Genomic DNA, 22,173 nt, shown 5'->3' with positions numbered 1-22,173 from the left:
TTCATATCTCCTTTTTATGAACTTGAATTTAACATAACTCCGCTATCTGTGTCATTAATCGTAATGAATAAAATAATGCCATTTAATAAATACAGTAACATTGATTTTGTAGAGCTGATTTTAATGCTCCTTGTAGTGGTAGCACTATGTGTACTCATAGTTGGCCTGGGTATATATATATAAACGCAGTACTCAATATCAAGCCTTTTTTGGCACCGTATGTGTCCGTAGCGAGTATCAAAAACTGTTGCCTTCTCACATTCTTACTCTTTTGTAATTTTTCTTTGTTTTAATGGTTTTGGATTTAAACACAGGTTTTCCCATTTAATTAAAGGAAAGTTCTTGTACCTGGTCCTGTGTTTAGATAGTATTTAACATCTGAGACATTTGACTTAATTTATTGAATTAAAAAAAAGTTCTTGTAGAAATTCATGTTTATTTTACCTTAAAATTAATGGAAATGTTCATTATTTGGGGAAATATGTTATTCTCTTTCTTGCTGAGGATTAGAGGAGAATATCAATATCACTCGAATGTCTGTGAGTTCAGTCTAGTGCCAGAGTGAAGAGGCAACTAGCTTAGGTTAGCAAAAAGGCTCAAAGCAGCAGGAAACAGCCCCTCTGTCCAGATTTCAAAAATGCACCTACCAGCACCTCAGGAATCTCCATACACAACACATTGCATCTCCTTGGTTTATTTCTATATACAATCAAATGTAAACGCAATAGCCTAATTTAAATAGTCGCCTAATTTGTGGGTTAAGCGTTTTAAGTTTAAGTCTAACTTTGGACAGAACCAGGCTAGCGGTTTCACTGTTTCCACTATTTATGATACGCTAAGCTAATTGCCTCCTGACTCCATCTCCGTACTTACTGCACAGACATGAGAGCGGCATCAATCTGCTCCTCCAACTCCTGGCAAGAAAACAAATAAGCACATTTCCCAAAATGTCAAACTATTTCTTCAAAGGCTGGAAAAATCATTTTATTTTTGGTGCGGGAGCTCACGTGTCATATTAGCACTAAGATTTCAAACAGTATACAGACCTAAGACCTGTGGTTATATACAGTAGAACCATTCTAGTCTCTTATTGGTATTTTAGTAGTGGCAGTATTTTACGCTGTCACCCTTTTCTCTCCCTATCTGTTGGCCATTAAACCCAGTATCTCCTCTCCACATCATTTCACGTTTTGTCTCCTGCTATATTTAGCAGCTCTGCCCTCTCTTTTGTCTCCCCGCAGCGATCGGCCGGACGTTGATCCCACGTTATTTCAGCACGGTGTTCGAGGGGGGGGTCACCGAGCTCCACTACATCCTCAAACACTCCAAGGAGTCCTTCCACAACTCCTGCATCACCCTGGACTGTGATCAGTGCACCATGGTCACCCAGCACGGGAAGCCAATGTTTACAAAGGTAACACCTGACCCCAGAGCTTCTCACACCATGAATAATTGATCACAAGCTATGATAATGGACTAGCTGAGGTGTTTAACTGGTTAAAGATCAAATCCATTTAAAACCTTTGATTCTTTTTTTTTTTTTCCCCCCTCTTTCATTTTGTTCCTACGTTTTCAAGTCATACCTGGTGGCTTCACTGTCAGCTGTGGGAAGGTCTTTATCTATTTGCCAAATGAATTGTAAAATGATGTATTATCTGCTTAGCTTGTATGCATATTAAATGTCTGTCCCCGAGAGGATCATTCTCTGCTTATTTTGTGCAAGATTGCAATATAATGTAGTTAACTTTAAATAGTACCTTAACACTAAATCCACTTTTTTGAGTTTGCAAGTTAAATGTGCTGTCACTTTCATAGTGTTCATTACAACGCAAGTTTTTTGTTTTCCAGAGAAAACCGAGTGATTCTGTCCTCTAGACTCTAAAAAATAATTTTGTGTTTCTGTGTGTGAGTCTAGGTCTGTATGTACGTATGAAGAGGGGGGGGGGGGCTCAAACTGGAACATTAAATGTTACGTTGATTTATAAGGCAGCAAAAACATAAATATACTAACTACACATAAGGACTTCATGTATAATATCTTATAAGGTTGCATTGATTACACAAAGCAAACTTACTACAATCATATTGACTGTTACATTGAATTCTAACCAGGATATATCTTGGCTTAGAAATGCCATTGTCTAGACTGAATGTGCACTGTTTAGATTGTAGGATCCTTGCAGGGAAATGTCACTCATACTCATATTTACCCTCTTCAGTTCTCAGTGTTTTGGCCTACTCCTAGACCCCAGAATCCACAGGCATTTCTCCTGTTAAAGATGTCGACTGATTCTTAAGCCCTCAAAGGCAGTGCTAGGAGGACATGAATAAGATCTTTGAAGAGTATGGTTTAGTCTGCAGTATAAGTGAAGCACAGACAGAAGCGAGGAAAGCAGAGGAAACACAAATTGCGCAGGTGAGATAATCCAAACCTGACACCGTGGTCTTCTGAACGCACTAAAGCTGAGCTCATCTGCTTTTGTCTTCGGGGAGAGAATCCCCCTGTGAGCTGGAGTGAATATCTGCTTCACCACAGTCTGATCCAGATGGCTAGCTGACTCTTAGTGTTCTTCTGCTGACTCTCTAAATGAATCTGAGGCCAGATACCTTGTCAGCGCCGAGCAGCCGAGCTAAAGGGATTCCATGTTCCCTGTACCATGAACCCCGAGCTACAGCACCAGACCAGATTGTTCTGACATTAAACAGCTATACACCCTCTTGTTTTCAGGACTTGACAGTATGCACTCACTCTTGGGTGCATGTGTGTGTAAGTGTGTGTGTAGTGTGCACAGTCTGAAATTAACTTTTTGGCTGACCTGCCAAAGGCAGTAAGACTAAAAAGGGAATTAAAAAACATAACTGCAAAAAAAAAATATATATATATATCTCCATTTTAGTGAGTAAGTTTGTTTGTTATTGAGATCTAAAATCTTGTTTTCTGAAAAGAAATGAACAGAATGTGCCATGGGGTTGTGATCTTACTAGTTTTCAATATAAATGAATGTAATTCAAGAATTTCTTGATAACAAGTGTAATTTCTATGGACAGGGCAGTGATATGTCTTTTCCTGTCTTGCTTTTGGATATTGAATCTCAATATGAGAAAATTCCTCATAAAAGGGAAAACAGCAACAGCAGAAAAAAATAATTTTACCCATCTTTCAGATTTTTTCCTCTTGATTCAAAATTAAGACTGAATCCGAGACTAAATGATTTGCATGAGTTAGTAGTAAGTGGTTCAGAGTGAAGCCCAGTGAGGTGTTTTTAGACAAATATCAATTCAAACCTCTAAGTGTCTAACATCTAATTCCTTTCTTTACCTAAACACATAACCTACAGACACAGTTTTGATAATTATCCCTTAAATTTGGTCATTAAAGAATCACGACCAAGATAAGTTCTGAGTGGGACATTTTACAAGTTGAAAAATAATTTCTTTACCTACTGGCTGACACATTCACTGATACCAATACTGTGTATCTTCTATAAGCTAATATCAACACATATACTGTATCTGTTGGGTTCTACTTTACACTAACATACAGTGTACTTGCACAATGCTACTAACTAAAAAACAAACGGATGTATTTCCAAGTGAAAGAGAATATGTGGATATGTTTTAAATCCAATCCTTCAGATTTGCTTGGACTAGCAGATACAGTGCAACATGGAGCCGTAGAGGACTGCTGGCCCCCTGCCCACACCTTAAAATTAAGATAGTACACCTGAAACAAATCCTTTGCAAATGTAATATGCAGTTTTGTTCGAACGACATCCAAACACAAACCTCTGACCCATAACATAACACTATATGAGCAGTCAAGTGCACTTTTATATGAGGAGCAGGGTTAGCTCGTCACTCCAGATTCACATCGCATTAGATAAATTATGTACACGCCCCTGACTTCAAGATGAGTCATCAAAAAACAAGTTTTACAGGGAGAGAAAAGAGAGGGATTTTGATAGAAACACACTTGAACATGTTTTTGGACATATGTTTGTAAGAGTTTTTAATTAACTCAGATATATAGGATTAGATTTTAGAAAAATACTTTATCTTTAATATTAATGACTACAAACCCCATATGGCTAAAACGTGATTTTGGCTTGATATTTGCCTGAATGAACATGGTCCAAGTTTCTCTATATGTTCACATTTTTTATATAAACATACATCGTACCTGCTTTACATTTTGAAATGAATTCTCAGGATCATTTACATATAAAAAACTTTTCCTGGTAGCGCCGTGCAGGACCTTTACCTAGCATTCAGAAAAGTCAAATCTTGCCATCATTTCAGACGTGGCAGGTGTCTGTGGGTGTTTACATTTTAGTGTATATTTACATGCATGACTGCCTACATGTGAGTTTGCATGGAGGGGGATCCTGAGGTCATGTCACCGTTTCTGTACATTTTGTATTCATGTAGTGGTTGGTGGTTGGGTGGGGGTTGGGCATGTGTATGTGTGTAAATAGGTGGAGGGGGGTGGGGAGGGGCTCTTTGTGTTATTATATTAGTAAATGAGTATGAAACATCCACAATAACGTACACACAGGAAGCGTCTTGTGATGTTGCCGTTGTTTGGTTTTTGTAAACAAGGCTCCCTAAAAAGAAGAAGAGAAAAAAAACCATAATATATTACGAGTGTCTGATATTAACCGAACAGAAGCAGAAACAGAATGGCCCCGGCCCGGTCAACAAAAAGCTAAATTTGATGCTCGCAGCGCTGCTCTCTTTTCATCTTCACCTAAATTGGATGAGAAGAATTAATTCATTAGAAAAAAAAAAAAAGAAAAAAAAAAAAAGAATTCCAATAACTGAGCGTGTTCTCCCTGAGCTCCCAGCAGCAGCGAGCCTGCAGCTCTGGAGGCCCGAATCTCAATCAGCTCTGCCTCGCCTCGCTTTCCTCAACCACCACCACCTCCACCACCACCACCACCACCACCCTCCACCCCCTCCACCCCCCCCTCCTTCCTCCTCCTCTCTCTCTCATTCCCCTGCCTGACTCGCTCATTCTCCCCTCGCTCTCTACTCCACCGCTCTCTCATCCTCCCCTCTTCTTCTTCTCTACCCCCCCCTCCCCACACACACACACACACACACACACACACCCTCAACACACACACATGCACACACACTCACATCCTTCATCCCTAGAGAAATCATCCCCAGCTCCCAACTCGCTCTCTTCCTCTCCCACACTCTCTCTCTCTCTCTCTCTCTCTGCCTGTATCTGTCTCTTTCTTTGCTTGTCTCGCTCGCTCTCTCTCTCTTTCTTTTCCAAAATTTCTAATTCAAATTTGCCTTATTGGCGTTAGCACATTTAAAGAATAATTCTAGTTTATTACAACTTGTGTTTTAATTTTGCCGCTGTAGTTTTAGTCGTCATTGCTGTCAGAAATAACCACACTGTAGTTATTTGCTGAGATCTGGAACACTAAGAAGAAATCATTACAGGGCGAGAAACACTGGCAGTCAGAGGATCTTAGTTCAGTTTATTTTGACTCTATGAGAAGAAGGACATTAAATCACAAGCAACAACATACAGGTCAAGGGTAAAACAGTAAAATCCAAAGTTAATGCCTTTCTGATCCTTGATGTAAACATAGCAGGAGTCTGGGTGACAGTGCGACACGATACTACAAGCAGTCAAACATCCCAAAAAAAATCCCAAAAATAAACTATAGGCAGTAATTTTAACGAGGATGGTAAGCTGACACTTCCATGTTTCCTGCACTGTAAGCCTTACAGTAATTTGACCTTCTTTTTAGAAGCACCCAAACTAATTTAGAGGAGAAATTGAAGGGGAACGGTAAAACTATTACCCAAACTGTGATCATTTCAGTTCACAGCTTGGTTTAACAATAACCTGCTGTTCTTGCCATAGTTGTGCACTCGCACAATTTTTTCTATGCATTGAGAGATTATCATTGGCATTTCAGGTGTGCTTAGTTTCAGTGTTACTTCCAAATGGTTTTAAAAAAAACAAACAAAACAAAAAAAAAAAAACAGGAACCCGTTCACAGAGATCTTTCAAAATGTATCAGCATTTCTTCTTCTGAGCTGTATTTATAGTGACAAATAATAAAATCACTTGTTTTGATTTATATGCATCTGGAAGACCCATGTTCCAGAGGGTGTTTAGAGTTACTAGTGTAAAAAACTGTCAAGCTGGTTTAACGACACGTCGCACTTGACTCACCAGACGCTCTCAGGTGGAATTTAATGAGACTAAGAAAGCCCATGAATGAGAGTGTCGTGACTCCAGTCCACTTGGTGGCAGTAATGCACCTCTAGGCTTTAAGCTCACCCCCTCCATCTACGCCATTTAACAAACATAATATTATGTTAATTACCCTGTCATATTACTTATTACTAATTCAATCCAAGTTGGTGCCGTCGTGCCGTGATGTTGGCTAATTTTTAATTTGCCAGAACTTGTCATAATGACAAATGTCATTTAAACTCGTTTGCATTAAAATCAAAGCGGTTTAAGCCCCGGTTTAAACACCAGACTGGGCCGCCAAAACTGGTCATCTCAACTTTAACCGTTACACCGATTCAATACAACAGTATTTATCCCTGTAAAAGCTGTTGTACACAGCTGCCTGCCACACAGATCACCAGATACACAAACAGTAGATGGGTAGGAATCAACTAGCAACCATAATTAACCATATTTAACAGGGTTTTTAATATGGTGTAAATATGTTTATTTTGTATTCCATCCATTTTGGTTTGTTTGAAAAGATAAATGTAAATTTATGGTTAATTTAAATGTGCTCTGAAACAGTATAAAAAATGGAAATGAAGTCTGTCGTCAAGGCAGCCCACGGTGCTGCAGCGCCCACTTTGGGAACCACAGGTAGTTAATCTGCCCAAACTGTTGCCTTGTTTACAACATGTCTGATCATCACTGCTTGTGTTTTTTGTCCTGTTGAACTTAATTATAATGATGTTGCCATGTTCCCAGATCCCAGCAACAAACTTGGTGATTACAGCGTTTTTATAACTGAGAGAAATCATGGCCAAAAATACAAAAATCAGACTCAAGTTGTAATAAGTATGGCATTGTCAAAGCAGGTTGTATAAGGTTTCCAAAACAAAGACTACAAATGACTAGTAGATTACTACATGGCATACTACAATGACACAAATCAGAGAAATAATAAATATGAGGAGGCGATATGGTTTAAATATTGAATGAAATGATTAATAGAAAACCACTGAAGAAATACAAAAGGGGGCAGATTGTAAAGGAGCTCAACACAGTTTCACGTGCTGTGTTCATGCGCTCTCCCGCTCCCCGTGTCATCGCTCATTGCTGGAGTGCTACAGACTAACGAATGGGCGGGGTTTGCAGGGTGCTAAGAGTGGGCGGTGTTCTCCAGGTGCCGGTAGACAATGTGTGCGAGTTCGCAGGGCGGCGAGGTGTTGACAAGGTGACGCAGGGTGCCAATTTGACCAAAAGCCCCCAACCTCACAACCGCCCCTGGCATCCCAGCACTTCTGTTCACTACCCAGCAGGCTTTGCTTTCTCCCGACTGGTGTGTATTAGCTCTGAGGGCACGGCCCTTGTTACCGGTGCCCAGTTGGGGGTTTGTGCATGCTGGGAGGTGAGCAGAGAGCAAAAGACGAGTTCGTGACACAGTGATCGCAGCTGAAGTGAATTTAATTCTCTGAGTGGATTGTTTTTTTTGAGAAATTGACAAGTGGTTGTGTTATCAGCAGTGTGTGTTTCTCTGGGCTTTGCTTGTAGTCAGTAGTTTCTTCAAATTTCAGGCATGTTTGAATTGTCACTCCACCATACTATATCTATAACTTTAGGTATTCAGTTATATTTACATTAGCATTGCAGGGTGCCAATAATCATATTAACATGGCAGTCAATTATCAGTCTGAATTCTTACTCTTTATTGTCTTTATTTTTATTGTCTTTGTTTTTTATTGCTTTTAATTTATCATGAGATGTGAAACTGGTCTATTTATTTATTTATTTATTTATAATATGAATTAGATTTCTTCCTGCATATCAATTCGTCTCAGGTGTTCCCCTAATTTAACCCCATTTGTTTGATTGGTTGTGGCAGCCTGTGGTTGTTGTTGTTGTAGTGTTTGTTTATTGCCTAACCAATAAACAAACACAACAGTAACCAAGGTCTAACCAAGGACTGAAATGTAGCTGCTTCTTTTATACTGTTTTGTGCCGACAGTGGGAGTTTATCCCTTTTTAAATTATTAAATGAGCTTCCACGCCTGTGAGTTAATTGTCAGTACAGTCTGATTGATACTGGGTTTTTGAGGATGATACAGATATCGATACTTTATGGATTTAAAAGAAATCTGATAGTGATTTAGCTGCCAATTTTCTTGTTTACACATTTACATAAATAATAATTGTGATAAGGATCAGTTAACTTATACTGAGCATATGATATACTGACACATATTGTTACCTTTTGGCTGACACATACACAATACTGATGCTGTGTATCTGCATTAAGCTAATATTAGCCCATATATCAGCTGACTGGTTTTATCGGTTCAGCTCTAAGTTGTCAACTTTTGCTGTAACTAAACATATTTACAGTAGCACACTTCACTTTTTATACGTACAATATCCATAAATAACAATCAATGCTGTGATCTTACTATTATTTTGTCAGGCTCCTCTAGCTGCACCGATACAGAGGATCTCGTTGAGTAACAGTATTATAAGGCATGTCAGCACCTTGTTGCTATAATTGAGAATATTTAGTCAACTTTGAACCTATTTATATTCACTAGAGGCGGTCATGAATGCCCATAATAATCGATTTAATGACCTTCAGCTCCTCTGCTGTTAATTGATTGTCATGTTAGGGTACAGTATTGAATAGTGTCTCAGCAGCAGGACGCTGTTATTCTTTCTTGCTCTTTTGAGCCGGAGATCCCCTGATCTCAGCCCCGTTGTGTGGAAGATTTATGACCCCGCTCTTAAATCAATGAGGACTCTCTGTGAGGGGCTGTACCATTTAATGGACCACTTTTTAATTCAAGGGGATTTTCCTCCTTTTAGTTTTCATAAGGGAACACTATTTAGCAAAAAAAATGGTTGCAACCATTGTTAAAAATGTTATGTTTTAACCAACTGGCTTTCACTATGGAGAAATAAATAGCTTTGTATGATTGAATCTACACTGGAATCTGTGGAAAAGGCTGCCTTGGTTGCATTTGTGGTTAATATATCTCTGCACCAGTGCAGCTAAGACAAATTCCTGCACATTTATTGCACTTGGCAATTAAAGTGATTCCTGCTCTGGTTCTGATTTAGGCTGTTTGCCAATTTATTTATTGGTTACAGAAAAGCAGAGAGCTTGCAGAGAGAAATAAGAGCAACATTGGAGGCAATGCTAAAGACACAGTTGGCACTATGGAAAAAGAAATCAATAGTGCAGCGTTGTTTCACTGTAGGCTACAGCACCTGGAAAGCATCAGAAGACACTGGCTCACTAGTAAACACAATTCAAGTTATTTCACTGCTGGTGGGTAAATACCATAAATCTACAAAAAGCACACTCTCACAAATGATGTAAAGAATAACTTATTTCCTCATACATGCCTAAGTATTTTGTCTTTTAATAGGTTTTAGCGGCCCTGGAGACATAAAACTCATCCACTGCATAATGACCATGTTACATTTTATTACTAGGAAGAAAAGAAAAAGTTGCAGCTGTATGTTTTTTTTTTTTTCACAATTCAACAGTAATTTGAGCACTAGTCGATTAATTACAACACTCCACAATATAAAATGTTGCCAATTGAAAATGTGGTTTCATGTTTTTAGTCTTATGAATGAATATCTTTGGTTTTACAGCTTCTTTCAATAAACTATGAAACCCAATACTTATTTTTGTTTTAATAGATAATCTAGTGAGTTTTAACTGACTTATTTATCTAAAAAATGTTATTACAAAATTGAATATCACCAAATTTGGAAGTGCATTGTTTCCACTGGAAAGCGTTGGTTCACATCCACAGTTTGAGTTCTTGGGAGGACATTGTTTTGATTTTGGTGCGTTACAAGTCGTGATGCATCCTGTCACTCTCAGTCTGAACTCCTAGGTCAGTTGTTGGACAAACTGCTGCTGGAATTAGAGTAAATAAAAAATGAAATAAAGACCATTTTAATTGTCCATTAAACACCAAGGATTATTTCCAAACATTGCTTTAGTTTAATCCACACTTATCAAGCTCAGACAAGCCCAGTATCAGACCATGCAGCAGATCCCAGATGTGTTTGCATGTAAAACCACTGTATCAGTGCTGAGTTGTCAGTCAGTGGATGAAAGTGTTAATTTTCAGAACAATGTGTATCTATTTTCAGTAAAATCAGAAGCAGGGGTCTCCCATTCAGTTTTTAAAAGGTAAAACTTTATTGACCTCAAGGGGAAATTTACAGCAGCACAGAGATAAGCCAAGAGGTAATAAAGCACATAAAAACTTATTTGGATAAAGTGAATAAATAAGAAAGATAACATTGGTAATATGCACATTACATTACAACATATTATTTATATTAAATAAGTGAGAAAGATCTGGTTGTGCAACTCTGGCAGCTGATGTGTGTGTACTATCTATAAGTAAAGGTATCAATAATAAACAGGTGTTTGTGTCATTTAGTCTAATCTCAGTGATATAAATGATAGAAACACTCTTCATTATAACACAATACAGCTCAACAGCACCACTAACTACATCCTCCTATACAGTTGAATCAACACCTCAATAAAACTGATTCAACAGAAACTGAACATTATGACCTACATGAAGGGGAGAATTATTGCTGGACTGTTGTTAGACTGCATTAGCAAGGTGCTCCTAATAAAGTGCCAGCTGAGTATATATATATATATAAGTATATAGGGCTATGTATATGCAGTCTGCACAATATACACACTACAGTAGTAATACGATTACTATGAAATACATAAACACACCACATATATATATTAATATATATATATATTATATATATATGTGCGTCAGGAGAGATTCGAAATGATAGAATACTGTGTACTATATAGAAATTGAAAAGCGTTGGAGGGGGAGGGGCTGGGGGGAGTTAGGGGTGGGGGGGCAGTATGGCTGCTAGCCTCTTTCTTGTTGATCCTCAGGAGACCATCTGCGCTGGGGGCATTGATTAGAGTGTGTCTGGTGGGATTACATCTTTGCCGTTGCCATGCCAACTAATCAGCTGATTTTTTTTCCCCTCGCTCTGTCTGTCTCTCCGTTTCTCTCTCTCTCCTCTCTCTCCCTGGTTGTCACAGCAACGAAATACGGGAGAAGCGCAAGGTCCCCGGCAAGCGCTGAATTCAGCTAAAGGGGCGAAAAAATGTTTTTTTCCCCTTACTGTTTCTGTCTCTGTCTTCCTCCCTCTCTCTCCCTCCTTCTCTCTCCCTCTCTCTCTTTCCTCCTAATTGGCAACTCTCTCTGACCTGAAGTTCTTTTGTCTCTGGCGTAAACACACCCCTCTCTAGATTACATTTATTTTCACATTTTAGAAATAGCTGGATGGTTGAGAGGCCCAAGGACAGATGCTCTGAATGAGGGAAGCGAGCAGAGTAAATATTGGGAGCATAATAGCTCGCTCCATGCTACAAAGTCCTTGAACAAATTCCAAAACGGAGACGAAACCCTTCCAGCGTTTTTTATCAAAATCACGCCTGGCCAATAAACACTGATTTCTTTTTTGTCTGAGTCCAAATCAGCTGACGGTTGCCTGCCAGACGCTTAAAGATTAGTGAAAGAGATATCAGGCTGAGGAGAAATATAAAATAACACTAACTATGTGATCTTTGTCCAGGTTTGCACAGAGGGTCGTTTGATACTGGAGTTTGCCTTTGATGATCTGATGAGGATCAAGACGTGGCACTTTACCATCCGGCAATACCGAGAGCTCATCCCCCGCAGCATCCTGGCCATGCACGTGAGTGTGACATCATTAACACGCGACACAAAACACCCAGATCTGCCCGGTTCTTGGTGTCACTTTTTGAATCCTAACGAGGGTCTCCGCTCTCTGCCAAGACACTTTTTTGAAGCTATTCATGAGCATATGAAATTTAAACGCCAACAAAGCAGTTTGGAGGGATTTTTGCAAACCAATTTATTTGCAGACATCAAAGGCCACTGAGGATAAAAAAGGGCCCTTGTCTGAAAAAAGGAGAGAGAGAAAAAAAAAAAACAAGGTCGAATGAATAATCTGCTTAATTCCACTAAGTGTAACACATTTAGTCACTGGAGCTGTGCAGTGTAGCTAGAGCTAGCAGAAGGTTTCCTAGCAGAAGGTAACTCTATGATATAACTCTGCTGTTGGGGGAAGAAAAACACATTATTCCATAAATAAAGGAAGGCAGATTATGCATATACTCACACTGGCCCCAGGACTATACAATTGTGCTTTTATATGTATCAAGGGCCCACGGGTTATAAAACTCTGCTAACCCCTTCTCAGACACCTCTTTGCGTAAATGTGATGGCAGTTTTACAAGTCGGTCTCATATCTGAGTAAGAGCCCAAATCACTTTTGCATAAAAGTCACAATGGCAATCTTACTAGGTCGGACCTATTAACATTTCTGTAACACTTCACACGTCTGATTTGAATGTGATGAGGAACTAAATGTGAGTCTTGTTCACTTGATTAAGATCACCTTAATAATTTTCCTGAGTATCATCTCCTGTGCTCAATTAAATAAATAGTTTGAGAAACTTTAATAGATTGATAAACTTTAATGAACTCTGAACCATTTTGAATGAACTTTGTGTTGTTAGGGAGATTCTCCTCACGTCAGAAAAGTCTATATACTCTATATTTGATTGTGAACCACAACCACATTCCTCACGTTTTTAACTAAAAGCATACAGCTCGTTAGCAAATAGAAATTTGTAACGATCTGTCACTCTGTAGTTGTGCACTGTTGGACTTGTGCACTGGACTATGATGGACTAATAAATGATGAGATTCATGAGAAAATTTATTAGGAGATTAACTAGAAGAGAAGTGGGAGCAAGCGTCCATTGCACTCACGATGATCATTAATTAAAGCTTCAGTGACAAAATCCATCAGTGATGCAGCCCGTGAGAGACCAGAAAACATTTTTCCTCCTTATCATCATTAAATTTGTCAACTCACCGCACTTGCGCACCAGGTGCCAAATGTTGCGCAAGCACATGGCTCTTCTCTTAAATGTGCTGTCACGTCTGAAAAAAGCTGTGATGAAACTCTATGTTAAAAAAAAAAAACTGTCTGAAGGATAAAAGCCATTACTTTAACAGATAAACGAAGTCAGCGGTGTTATGTATTCCATGTCTGAAAGGGGTTTTGGAACGAAAATGACAACAGAACAACAATAATAAAAGTGCTCTTACATGCGTTTTTCTTCTCAACAGTGATACTCCTTCCATTTGCCTGATAGATAAAATTACATTTTTTTCCTTTCAACATTTTCTCTTTACCCCCATGGAGCTAAAGGTGTGTAAGAGGCAGCTCTGCCTGTGTAGCCAGCTTCTTTTTTGACCAAATCTTCATATGAATTTCACTCACCAATAAATTGGCCCCTGTGGGTATTCACACTAATTCCTAGAGAGTGGGATATTGTGAGGTATTGTGGGTCCTGGCCAGATCTTCAGTGATTTGTGTGCGAGTGTGAGTTCACTCTTTTGATCGCTGCCTGGGCTAATGAAAGCAGATACAGGCACATGGGAGTCAGAATAGGAGGGTTGAAACTGCAGATACCAGTACAGATGTAGCTGTACACGGTGGTGGGCCAACTTTCTGATGTGAGCGGTTTTTTTATTACTGTCACTCAGGAGGAACTGTTTGGAGAAGTTTTAGTTTTTAGAAGTTTATAAAGAACAGGCCTTTAAGCAGTAGTAGCCGTTATTGACTGACTCATTACATCAGCTTTTTGTTCTGGGATGGAAACAGTATGAACATGTACAGGAGAGCAACTTCAACAACAACTTGGAATAAAAAAAAAACCTTCTCAATTTAAGAAAAAGCGACTTTCAACTCAAAGTAAAATGTACCCAAAGTGAAATCAACCTACAAATCTACTGAATGTACTACATATGATGAGGACAAGAAGACTTTGCATTAACAAAGTACGGGATGAATAGGATTAATTTTGTAACTAGTTGTTAGGACTGATTAAGGTAACACTTTACTTTAAGGGCCCTAATTAGTCTTTTATAAGCATTATACAAACACTTAATGGTTTACTGTGCACTATAATGTAGTTGTAAGTAGATATAGGGACATTGTGGAGTGGTTACTAACTGTACAGTGTTTATCAGCAAGTGTAACTATGAAGATGTATTTGATATTAGTACAACTGTGTTTTTTATCTGTTTATTCATCAGCATCAACTTAAAAGGTAGAGTTGTTACTAAATACATTAATAAACACTTAACATTTGAACTATATCACAGTGTGTTTGTAACCATTTAATAGATGTTTATATGCTGCTTATAAATGCTAAATAGGGGCACGTAAGATACAGTGATAACATGGTTATGCACTATGAAAAGCTTAGATTTCTCCAAACCTGAACATTTATCACTGTTCAGGTTTATAACAGCACTTTATAAAATTGAGTAGTTCTCAATTAATGGCTAGGACTCAGACACCAGCTGTGTCCCATATCCCTATATGTAATGTATGGACATTGGTGCTTTGCTAATTTAGTTTAAAATGTTTAAGCTTCATCACAGAAGTAACCTCAGATGTCAATTCAGTTCTTATATAAAATGTGTATAACCATCACAGCTCAGTGCTGAAGCCAGAGCCAAAGTTCTGCAGTTCCTGTGATGCCCACTAGATGCTGACTGCAGAAATTGATCTGTATTGAAGTCAGTGATCGTACATTACATTTTTTCCAATAAAAAAAATGTAGTCTCAATAATTTTCAGTCCTTTTAAAGTGTGTTTTGATGATGATTGTGAGTCATTTCTCCATTACAGAGAAATCAAGGCGTACACAGAGGTATCATTTAGGCTGTGATTACCTGATTGACAGGTGTCTCAACTTATCTCATTCAGGTTTTATTGCTCCATAATTACAACCAGGAGTAAAACTTTATCTTCAATCCATCCCTTCAGAAACCTATTAATAATATCAGAGATTTTATTCAAGTTAAAGTAGCAAGTAAAAGTCCTGCAAAATCATATTACTAGCAGCAATATTGTAATTAAATTATTAAAAATGAAAGTATTCATTATGGAGTACTGGTACTTCAAAATTCTACAAAAGGAAAAAAAAACACACAAAGATAAAAGAACAAAAAGAGAATATAAACACCCTGCAGAAGCTGCACATCATTTCTAGTGATGTATCCTATGTGTCTCCCTCCCTAACATCTGGTACACCCCCCCTCCCAACCACCCACACACAAATACATACACATCCCCTGTACACACACACACACACACACACACACATAAGGTTGAGCAGTCGTGTGGAACGCAAACAGTTATGTAAATATACATTAAAATTTATGACAATAAACCATAAGACAAACAGTTACAAATAATGCAGCATGGTGCAGATGCAACAGCTGTTATAGTAAACACATTAATAGTAGCAGGGAGACACGCGTACTGTATAATGGAAGAAGAATTCACATCTTTTATTAAGTAAAAATATCAATACAACAGTGTAAAAATACTGTGTTAAAAATAAAGGTCCTGCATTTAAAATCTTACTGTAATAAAAACTTCAGGTATCAAGTGTTTGTTATATCTTATATTTTTGGATTATTATTACTGATGCATTGAGGTGGAAGCAGCTATTTTTACAGTACTGCTGTAGTTCATCATGCTGCAAGCTAATTTTAACTACATTATAGATAGCTGGGTAAATTAACCCATAACAAAGTGTGATATTTTCTAAGCTTATGATTTTTTAATGTGAAATATTTCTAACAGTAAAACGTCTCATTAAATGGCGCCTCAAATGGTGTCAAACAGGACCTCTGCAGATGACATTGCACCACTGCTGAGCGTCATCCCCGCTACTCTTACATTAGGTGTGATACATTCACTGTAGATGCTCACTGACATGGTCTTCCCTGTTTACACTTCTTATTTGGACCACTGCCGTGCATCTGGAATTCTGAATGTGTTTTCCTGCAATTTGTACTCGGTTGTTTGTCTGTCTTTGGCCTCTTGAACAGAGTGTCTCTGTTGTCCCCGCGCCATATGTGCCACTATTTACTCGCATTTCTACAAATTGTTGATACAACTCTGCACCAGCGCTGTCGAGACAAATTTCTGTACAGTACGTTTAGCCTAATTCTACTTGATGAGTAAAGTAATTCAGATTCTGATCTGCCGGCTGCCAATAATGCACACTGGTTCAATTCTCCTGTCACTCATGTTGGTCTGCTGACGGTACAGAAGGACTCCCTTGCTTCCCTCTTGACTTTCTCCACACAGAGATGCGACTGGAGATAGAATTATGCATATTTCATGAGGCAGTGAATGCAAGTGTGCTCACTGCTTCTGCTCAGTCTGGGCTATGTTTTGCTCTGTCAATACCTACAGCTTTTTATAATTTGACTGCTTATTCTTGGAGCAGCAAACAGGCTTAGTGAATAATCATGTGTCCTCATGAGATATTTTTTTTCAATCAGATGCCATCCTATAATTGCTATCTTGGCTTTTCTTTTGGTTTCTTCTGACTTAAGATGTATTCTTTACTCCTACACATGCTGTTGAATCACACGCTTTCCATTCATTTTATATTTTACAATCAGTTGATTCAGTGCAAATTTTTTTGAATGCATTTGAAGATGGTGGTCATTTCTTAATTTTTCATGTAACTAATGCAACTGTCATCTGGATCTTGCTGCTCTTTAGCTATTTATGCTTCACACAAACAAAGCACAATGCATAAAATGAAAGGGTGGGTTACATATGCAGGTTTTTCACTAATTTAACACTATGAAATTGTTTTCCTCTGCAGCCCACACCATGTATACTGTATATGCACTAAACCAACATCATCAAATTCAGACAAGATATGAAATTAAGAATGTGTGGAATTTAAAATGTGATGACAAAGTAATATTGATTAATTAACTTACAGTTTGACAATTACGTGAAATGAGAGACAGAAATTCTTCCATTCAGACTGATAGCAAATTCAATAACTATGTTAAGTAGTTGCATTTATGACTTGAGGGTGTGAATGTGTCAATTGTGCAAATTCGATGAACGCCAATTAGCCTAATTGTCCACAGATAATTTGTTTAGTTGTAGTCAGTTGAATGCAACATAACAAGATATAAATGTGTCATACATGTATATACATATACACATATTTACACACACATATATCTATATCTATATATATATATGTGTGTGTGTGTGTGTGTGTGTGTGTGTGTGTAACATTTTATTCATTTTTATGTCTCTGCTGCTGACTTTAGGCACAAGACCCTCAGGTGCTGGAACAACTGTCCAAAAACATCACTCGCATGGGTTTGACCAACTTCACCCTCAACTACCTCAGGGTAAGGAGTCTGTGTGTGTGTGTGTGCTGTGGTGTGTTGTCGTGCCCTGTGTGTGTGTGTGTGTGTGTGTGTGTGTGTGTGTGTGTGTGTGTGCGCGTACGGATGTGTGTGTATGTGTGTAGGCGTGCAATGTCTATGACTGTCATTCTGCTTTTGTTTTTGTTCTCATCTCCTCACACTTAATGCACACGAAGGACCAATTCTTGTCCATTTTTAAACATAGTAATTCATGTTACTCATGTTTTCTAACTAAATCTCTTCTGCTTGTGTGTCTAGACGGCATAAAGTCGTTTTTATTATGTAGAATTTTTTTTTTTTTGTCATAGTTAATATGCTCCTTGCAATGAATTTGCAAAACAACATTTTAAATTTACAGGTATATTCAGTGTTTGAATATTCAAGTTTTCCTTGAGTTTAATTTTCAGATATGTTTTAATACTTTCTCATACTTGCTCTTTAGTTTATTTAAGGTCGTATCATAACTCTTTTTCTCCGTCTTACAGGAATTGAAAGCCAATGCTGTTATTTATGTGCAGAACACGTTTTTATGAGTCTTGAGCGTTTGAAACCTGAGTGTATAATTTCAAAAGTGCATGGCATCAAAACAAAAAATAAGCACTTATTTCTTCTTTACTCTCTGCATATACATGTTTTTCTACCTGACCGCAGCAATATAATTTACGGAAATAGGAAGTATAAGCCGGCTGAATACATTAGTGATTATTTCACAGGGTTTTATTTGTGTTTTTCGACGCCACAGTTGACTGACAGCTACGCTTTCCAAATGGGAGAACAAGAGCGAGCAGGAGAGAGACGGGGAGAGAGAAGAATTAATTGGATACAGAAAATTAGCATAACATTAATGAACGCTCCCTGTTGAGACTCATAATTGTGAAATGGCGCGCGAATCGGGGAACGGCACCTCCGCTGCTTATAATAACTGAGTGAAGAAAGACACACAGAGAGTGGGAGAGAGGGAGAGAGGGAGGGAGAGAGGGAGTAGGGTGGCTGTTTTTGTTTTCCTATAACAATGATTTTCTATGCAGAAAGCAACTGTAATAGTGCTGCAAGAGACAACACATAATTCAAGTATCTGTAATTACACACTAAAGATTTAGCTTATGTTCATGCTTTTATTTTAGTGATTCAGATGGTCAGTACTCAGCAAAATAAAACAATGAAACAGGGATCATGCCTTGTTTTCTGTTTGCTGACAGCATGCATTTTATGGAAGAGGTTTACTTGTTTATGTCTGAACAGTCCCAGCGTCTCTTTTGAAGAGTTTGTCGAAATTATTTGCACTGCCTCAGTGGTCTAAACCTGAAATATTTCCCATAAATCCTCACGTCTCTGGTAAATTAGGATTGGCCGGCTTTCCCAGAGCACAATGTGGTTTTATTTTAAATGCCACAAAATATTCCTCTTAATGAGGGATTTAACCTTGTTCTGAAGTTTCCTTTCATTTCACTAATAATGAAAACATCATAAACTAGTAGTAGCGTTGGTTAGTTTATTGTTAGATAGTTTTGCTAGATTGGAAGCTTTATGGAATAAGATGGAAGAATTGAAGTGGTTTATGGCCATTATTGCTTTTGATCATTAATACGAAGCAGCGTGTTTGATTAAACTGCTCACAGTTCAGTTAACAAGTGTGATTTTCCTTTTAGCAGTGTCATTTGGAAACCATTTTGAGGCTTAAAGACATAAAACTATACTACTTCACAAGAGCAAAGCAAAGATCACAAGAAAGTCTGAAATCATATGTACTTTCTGCAGGAGAATTTTCTTATTTCCTACCCCAATAATCATCTTGCTGCCCCTTCTGGAGATCCCAATCCCCAGTTTTGGGAACCACTGCTGTGAAGTCACTGTTATTCAGCATGTCCCACAATTTGCAAATTATATTTTCCTCTACTGTTATCATAGGGTGTCAAGGTAAAATACACCCTTTCCTCACATTAAACTGGCAGTAATGTTTCTCTGGAAAAGGCCTTTCCCAGCGTTTATCAGTTCTTCCAAAAGAGAGTGACAGTTTCCTGGCTAAGGGGTTACAACCGGCCTTTCTCTCACTCTCACAAACACACACACACACTCTTTTTTTTTTTCAGTTGGAGTATTTAAGCCTTTCCATGTATTGGAGCTGCCGGCTTCCTACTATTCAGCCTGAAAATAGCCCTTGTTTTCAGGCTGAGAGCCAGGGCTTGTTGGCTGAGCTGGGGAGGGATATTACTGTGTCAGGAGGGAACTATCAGAGGAGAACACGGGATTAGTCTGTTACAGGGATGTTCACTTTACCTCCAGCTGCATGGCATCAAAACACTGCCGTCCTAACAGAGGGAATACATGCAGACATTACTATATTTATGTAGGGTAATTTGGCGTAAGCAGCTGAGCCTATGGTTGTTAGAAAAACTACTTAAAAACCCCCGGACTGGTGAACATCCCTGGTTTGAATATCCATCATGCTAAAACATTTTTTTGCAGGGATTCTAGGTGTTATGAGGTGATGAGCATGCTGATTAGACCTGACATCAGAAACGTAGAGGTGCTGGGTTGCTGAAGGTCACATGAGATCATTTGAGCATGCAGTGAATGATTAACAGTCTCCTTTCTCGCAGTAACGACTGTCAAAGTGCCCTTGAGCAAGTTAACAGTTTTGACCTCACAGCACGCTCTGTAACTACAATGACTGCTTGCCTGGTTAGCCGTACCATAGCGATGTTGCTACAACAGCCAAGACCTCAATCTTGCATCAGATGACATTTACTGTACGAGCTTCTAATATGTTCTTTTGTGTGGAAGAATAACATGTAAACAACCTGTTTTCCTGGAACAAGATTGTCCTCCAAAGAAACAGCATCAGGTCACATGTTTACATTCAAGTAACAAAGGCCTGTTTGAGGCTGAACTGTCGGGATCAGGACTCTTGTTTAATGGGAGCAAAGGAGGAAATGTTGTGACGTAGGGCTGCAACTAACGAATCATTTCATTATCGATTTTTCTGCCAATTCATTTTTTCGAATATTTGATTAATCGTTTATTTTATAAAATGCCAGAGTGAAGTGAAAACTGCTTGTTATAGTGACGTCTTCAGATGTCACTTTTGTCATTTTCAACCAACAGTCCAGAATCCAGAGATATTCAGTTCACTATCACGTGACAAAGAAAAGCAACAATTCTCACACTTGAGAAACTGATTCTCCTGGGTCGATTTTTAAGTCCAGAAACTGATTTAAGTACAAAATGACCATTAATGAAATCTGATGCAGGTTCTAGTCTGTACGACGCGTCAGAGGAACATCTGTTTCTCTTTGTATGACACGAGTTCTTACAAGTGATGTGCTCTGTAGAAGCAACAACAATAATATCCCACCTGATATGCATTTATGGCTGTCAGGGGATCAGCAAGTTCTTGTACTTAAACAACAAACAGAAAAAGGTTGTTTTTCTCATCTGGAGTCTCACTTCGTAGGACAAAGATGCACCACAGTCACTCGGAAGCTTGTGGTCTTGGTCAAGGTTAAACAAAAGGATTGTTGTCATCATTAAATGAAGCCAATAAGTGACTCCTACACACATCACCTCCACCCTGTGACTTTTTGCAAATGAGGAGAGCAGTTTCTTCACTGAACATATGAAAGGTTCTTACCGGCCAACAACAAAAAGAAGACACTGAAGGCCTGCTTGGCTTCTTTTTTTTTTTTTTTAAGTAGTTTTATTCACTTTTTCAAATTCTCATGCGTTTTATATTTTTTATTTTGTATTTGTAAGTAGACCGTAGAGATGTGACACAAAACGGTGGAGGGAAGAGGAGGGGAATGGCATGTAGAAGGCTCCGACTGGGGATGATGTAGTCATAGTGAATGGTATGCATATTAAACCGCTAGGCCACCATGAAGCCGGTTCTTCATAGATTTTGAGTTTGCTTTAAAATAACATTAATAGTTATTCATTGTCACAAAACTGGACGTTGCTGAAAATGAGTGTAATGGTCAAGTTCTTCTCAAGCTAGAGGAACGTTTGGGAAGAGCAACGGAACTGCATCCAGTCTGAGGATATGAACAGGGCCGGTTGCCTGGAGTTTGATTCCAGTGTTGGGTTGTTATTGGTCCGCCAGTGTAGACGTCCCAGTGCCTGTCCAATCCCTGTCCTCTGACTGTACTGACAAGCATCTGGATGGTTGCCGCTGTCGAAGAAGGCGGGCTGTCCGGCTTGTAATGTTATCCAGATGTTATCTGGATAAGCTAAGCCTGATGTATTAAAGATGACAGGCTGACCCCTGGTTCCTCTCACTGCAGATCACCAGAGATTTACAGTTTTCTCCAGACTGAATATTGTACTTAAGGTCTTTTAACTGGAGAATATTGTTGGAGAGCAGTGTGGGAATGAGGGACCGTTCTGTGTGTTCGCTGTGTTTAAAGAGAGAATAGCCAGACAAATGTGTGCGTCCAAGTGTGCGTGCATGAATATGTGTGTCATTCACATTTTGGTGTGAGTTGTAAACAGCTCAACAAAAGCTGCTCATATTAAAATGTATCATCCTGCCCATCTCTCGCTCTCTCTATCCGTCTTCTGCTCCTTCTTCCTGAAGCACTTGACAATAAACCTGTTTTTT

The 22,173-nt window shown here is 38.7% G+C and overlaps 1 protein-coding gene across 4 annotated transcripts in view; it reads left to right on the top strand.

Annotated features, from left to right (window-relative positions):
* LOC111232721 (LIM domain-binding protein 2) overlaps positions 1-22,173 on the top strand; it is a 99,587-nt gene that overhangs the window by 64,621 nt on the left and 12,793 nt on the right. For all 4 annotated transcript variants that reach the window (XM_022760356.1, XM_022760355.1, XM_022760354.1 and 1 more), the window contains exons 3-5: positions 1,242-1,414; positions 11,846-11,968; positions 17,475-17,558. In XM_022760356.1, coding sequence (XP_022616077.1) covers positions 1,242-1,414; positions 11,846-11,968; positions 17,475-17,558 — 380 coding nt within the window. The remainder of the gene's footprint in view (positions 1-1,241; positions 1,415-11,845; positions 11,969-17,474; positions 17,559-22,173) is intronic.

The sequence above is a fragment of the Seriola dumerili genome, unplaced genomic scaffold (assembly GCF_002260705.1).
Source record: "Seriola dumerili isolate Sdu_G_001 unplaced genomic scaffold, Sdu_1.0 BDQW01000331.1, whole genome shotgun sequence".
Taxonomy (NCBI): Eukaryota; Metazoa; Chordata; class Actinopteri; order Carangiformes; family Carangidae; genus Seriola; species Seriola dumerili.
The sequence above is the reverse complement of the archived record's forward strand: the minus strand, read 5'-3'. Positions and strand labels throughout refer to the sequence as shown.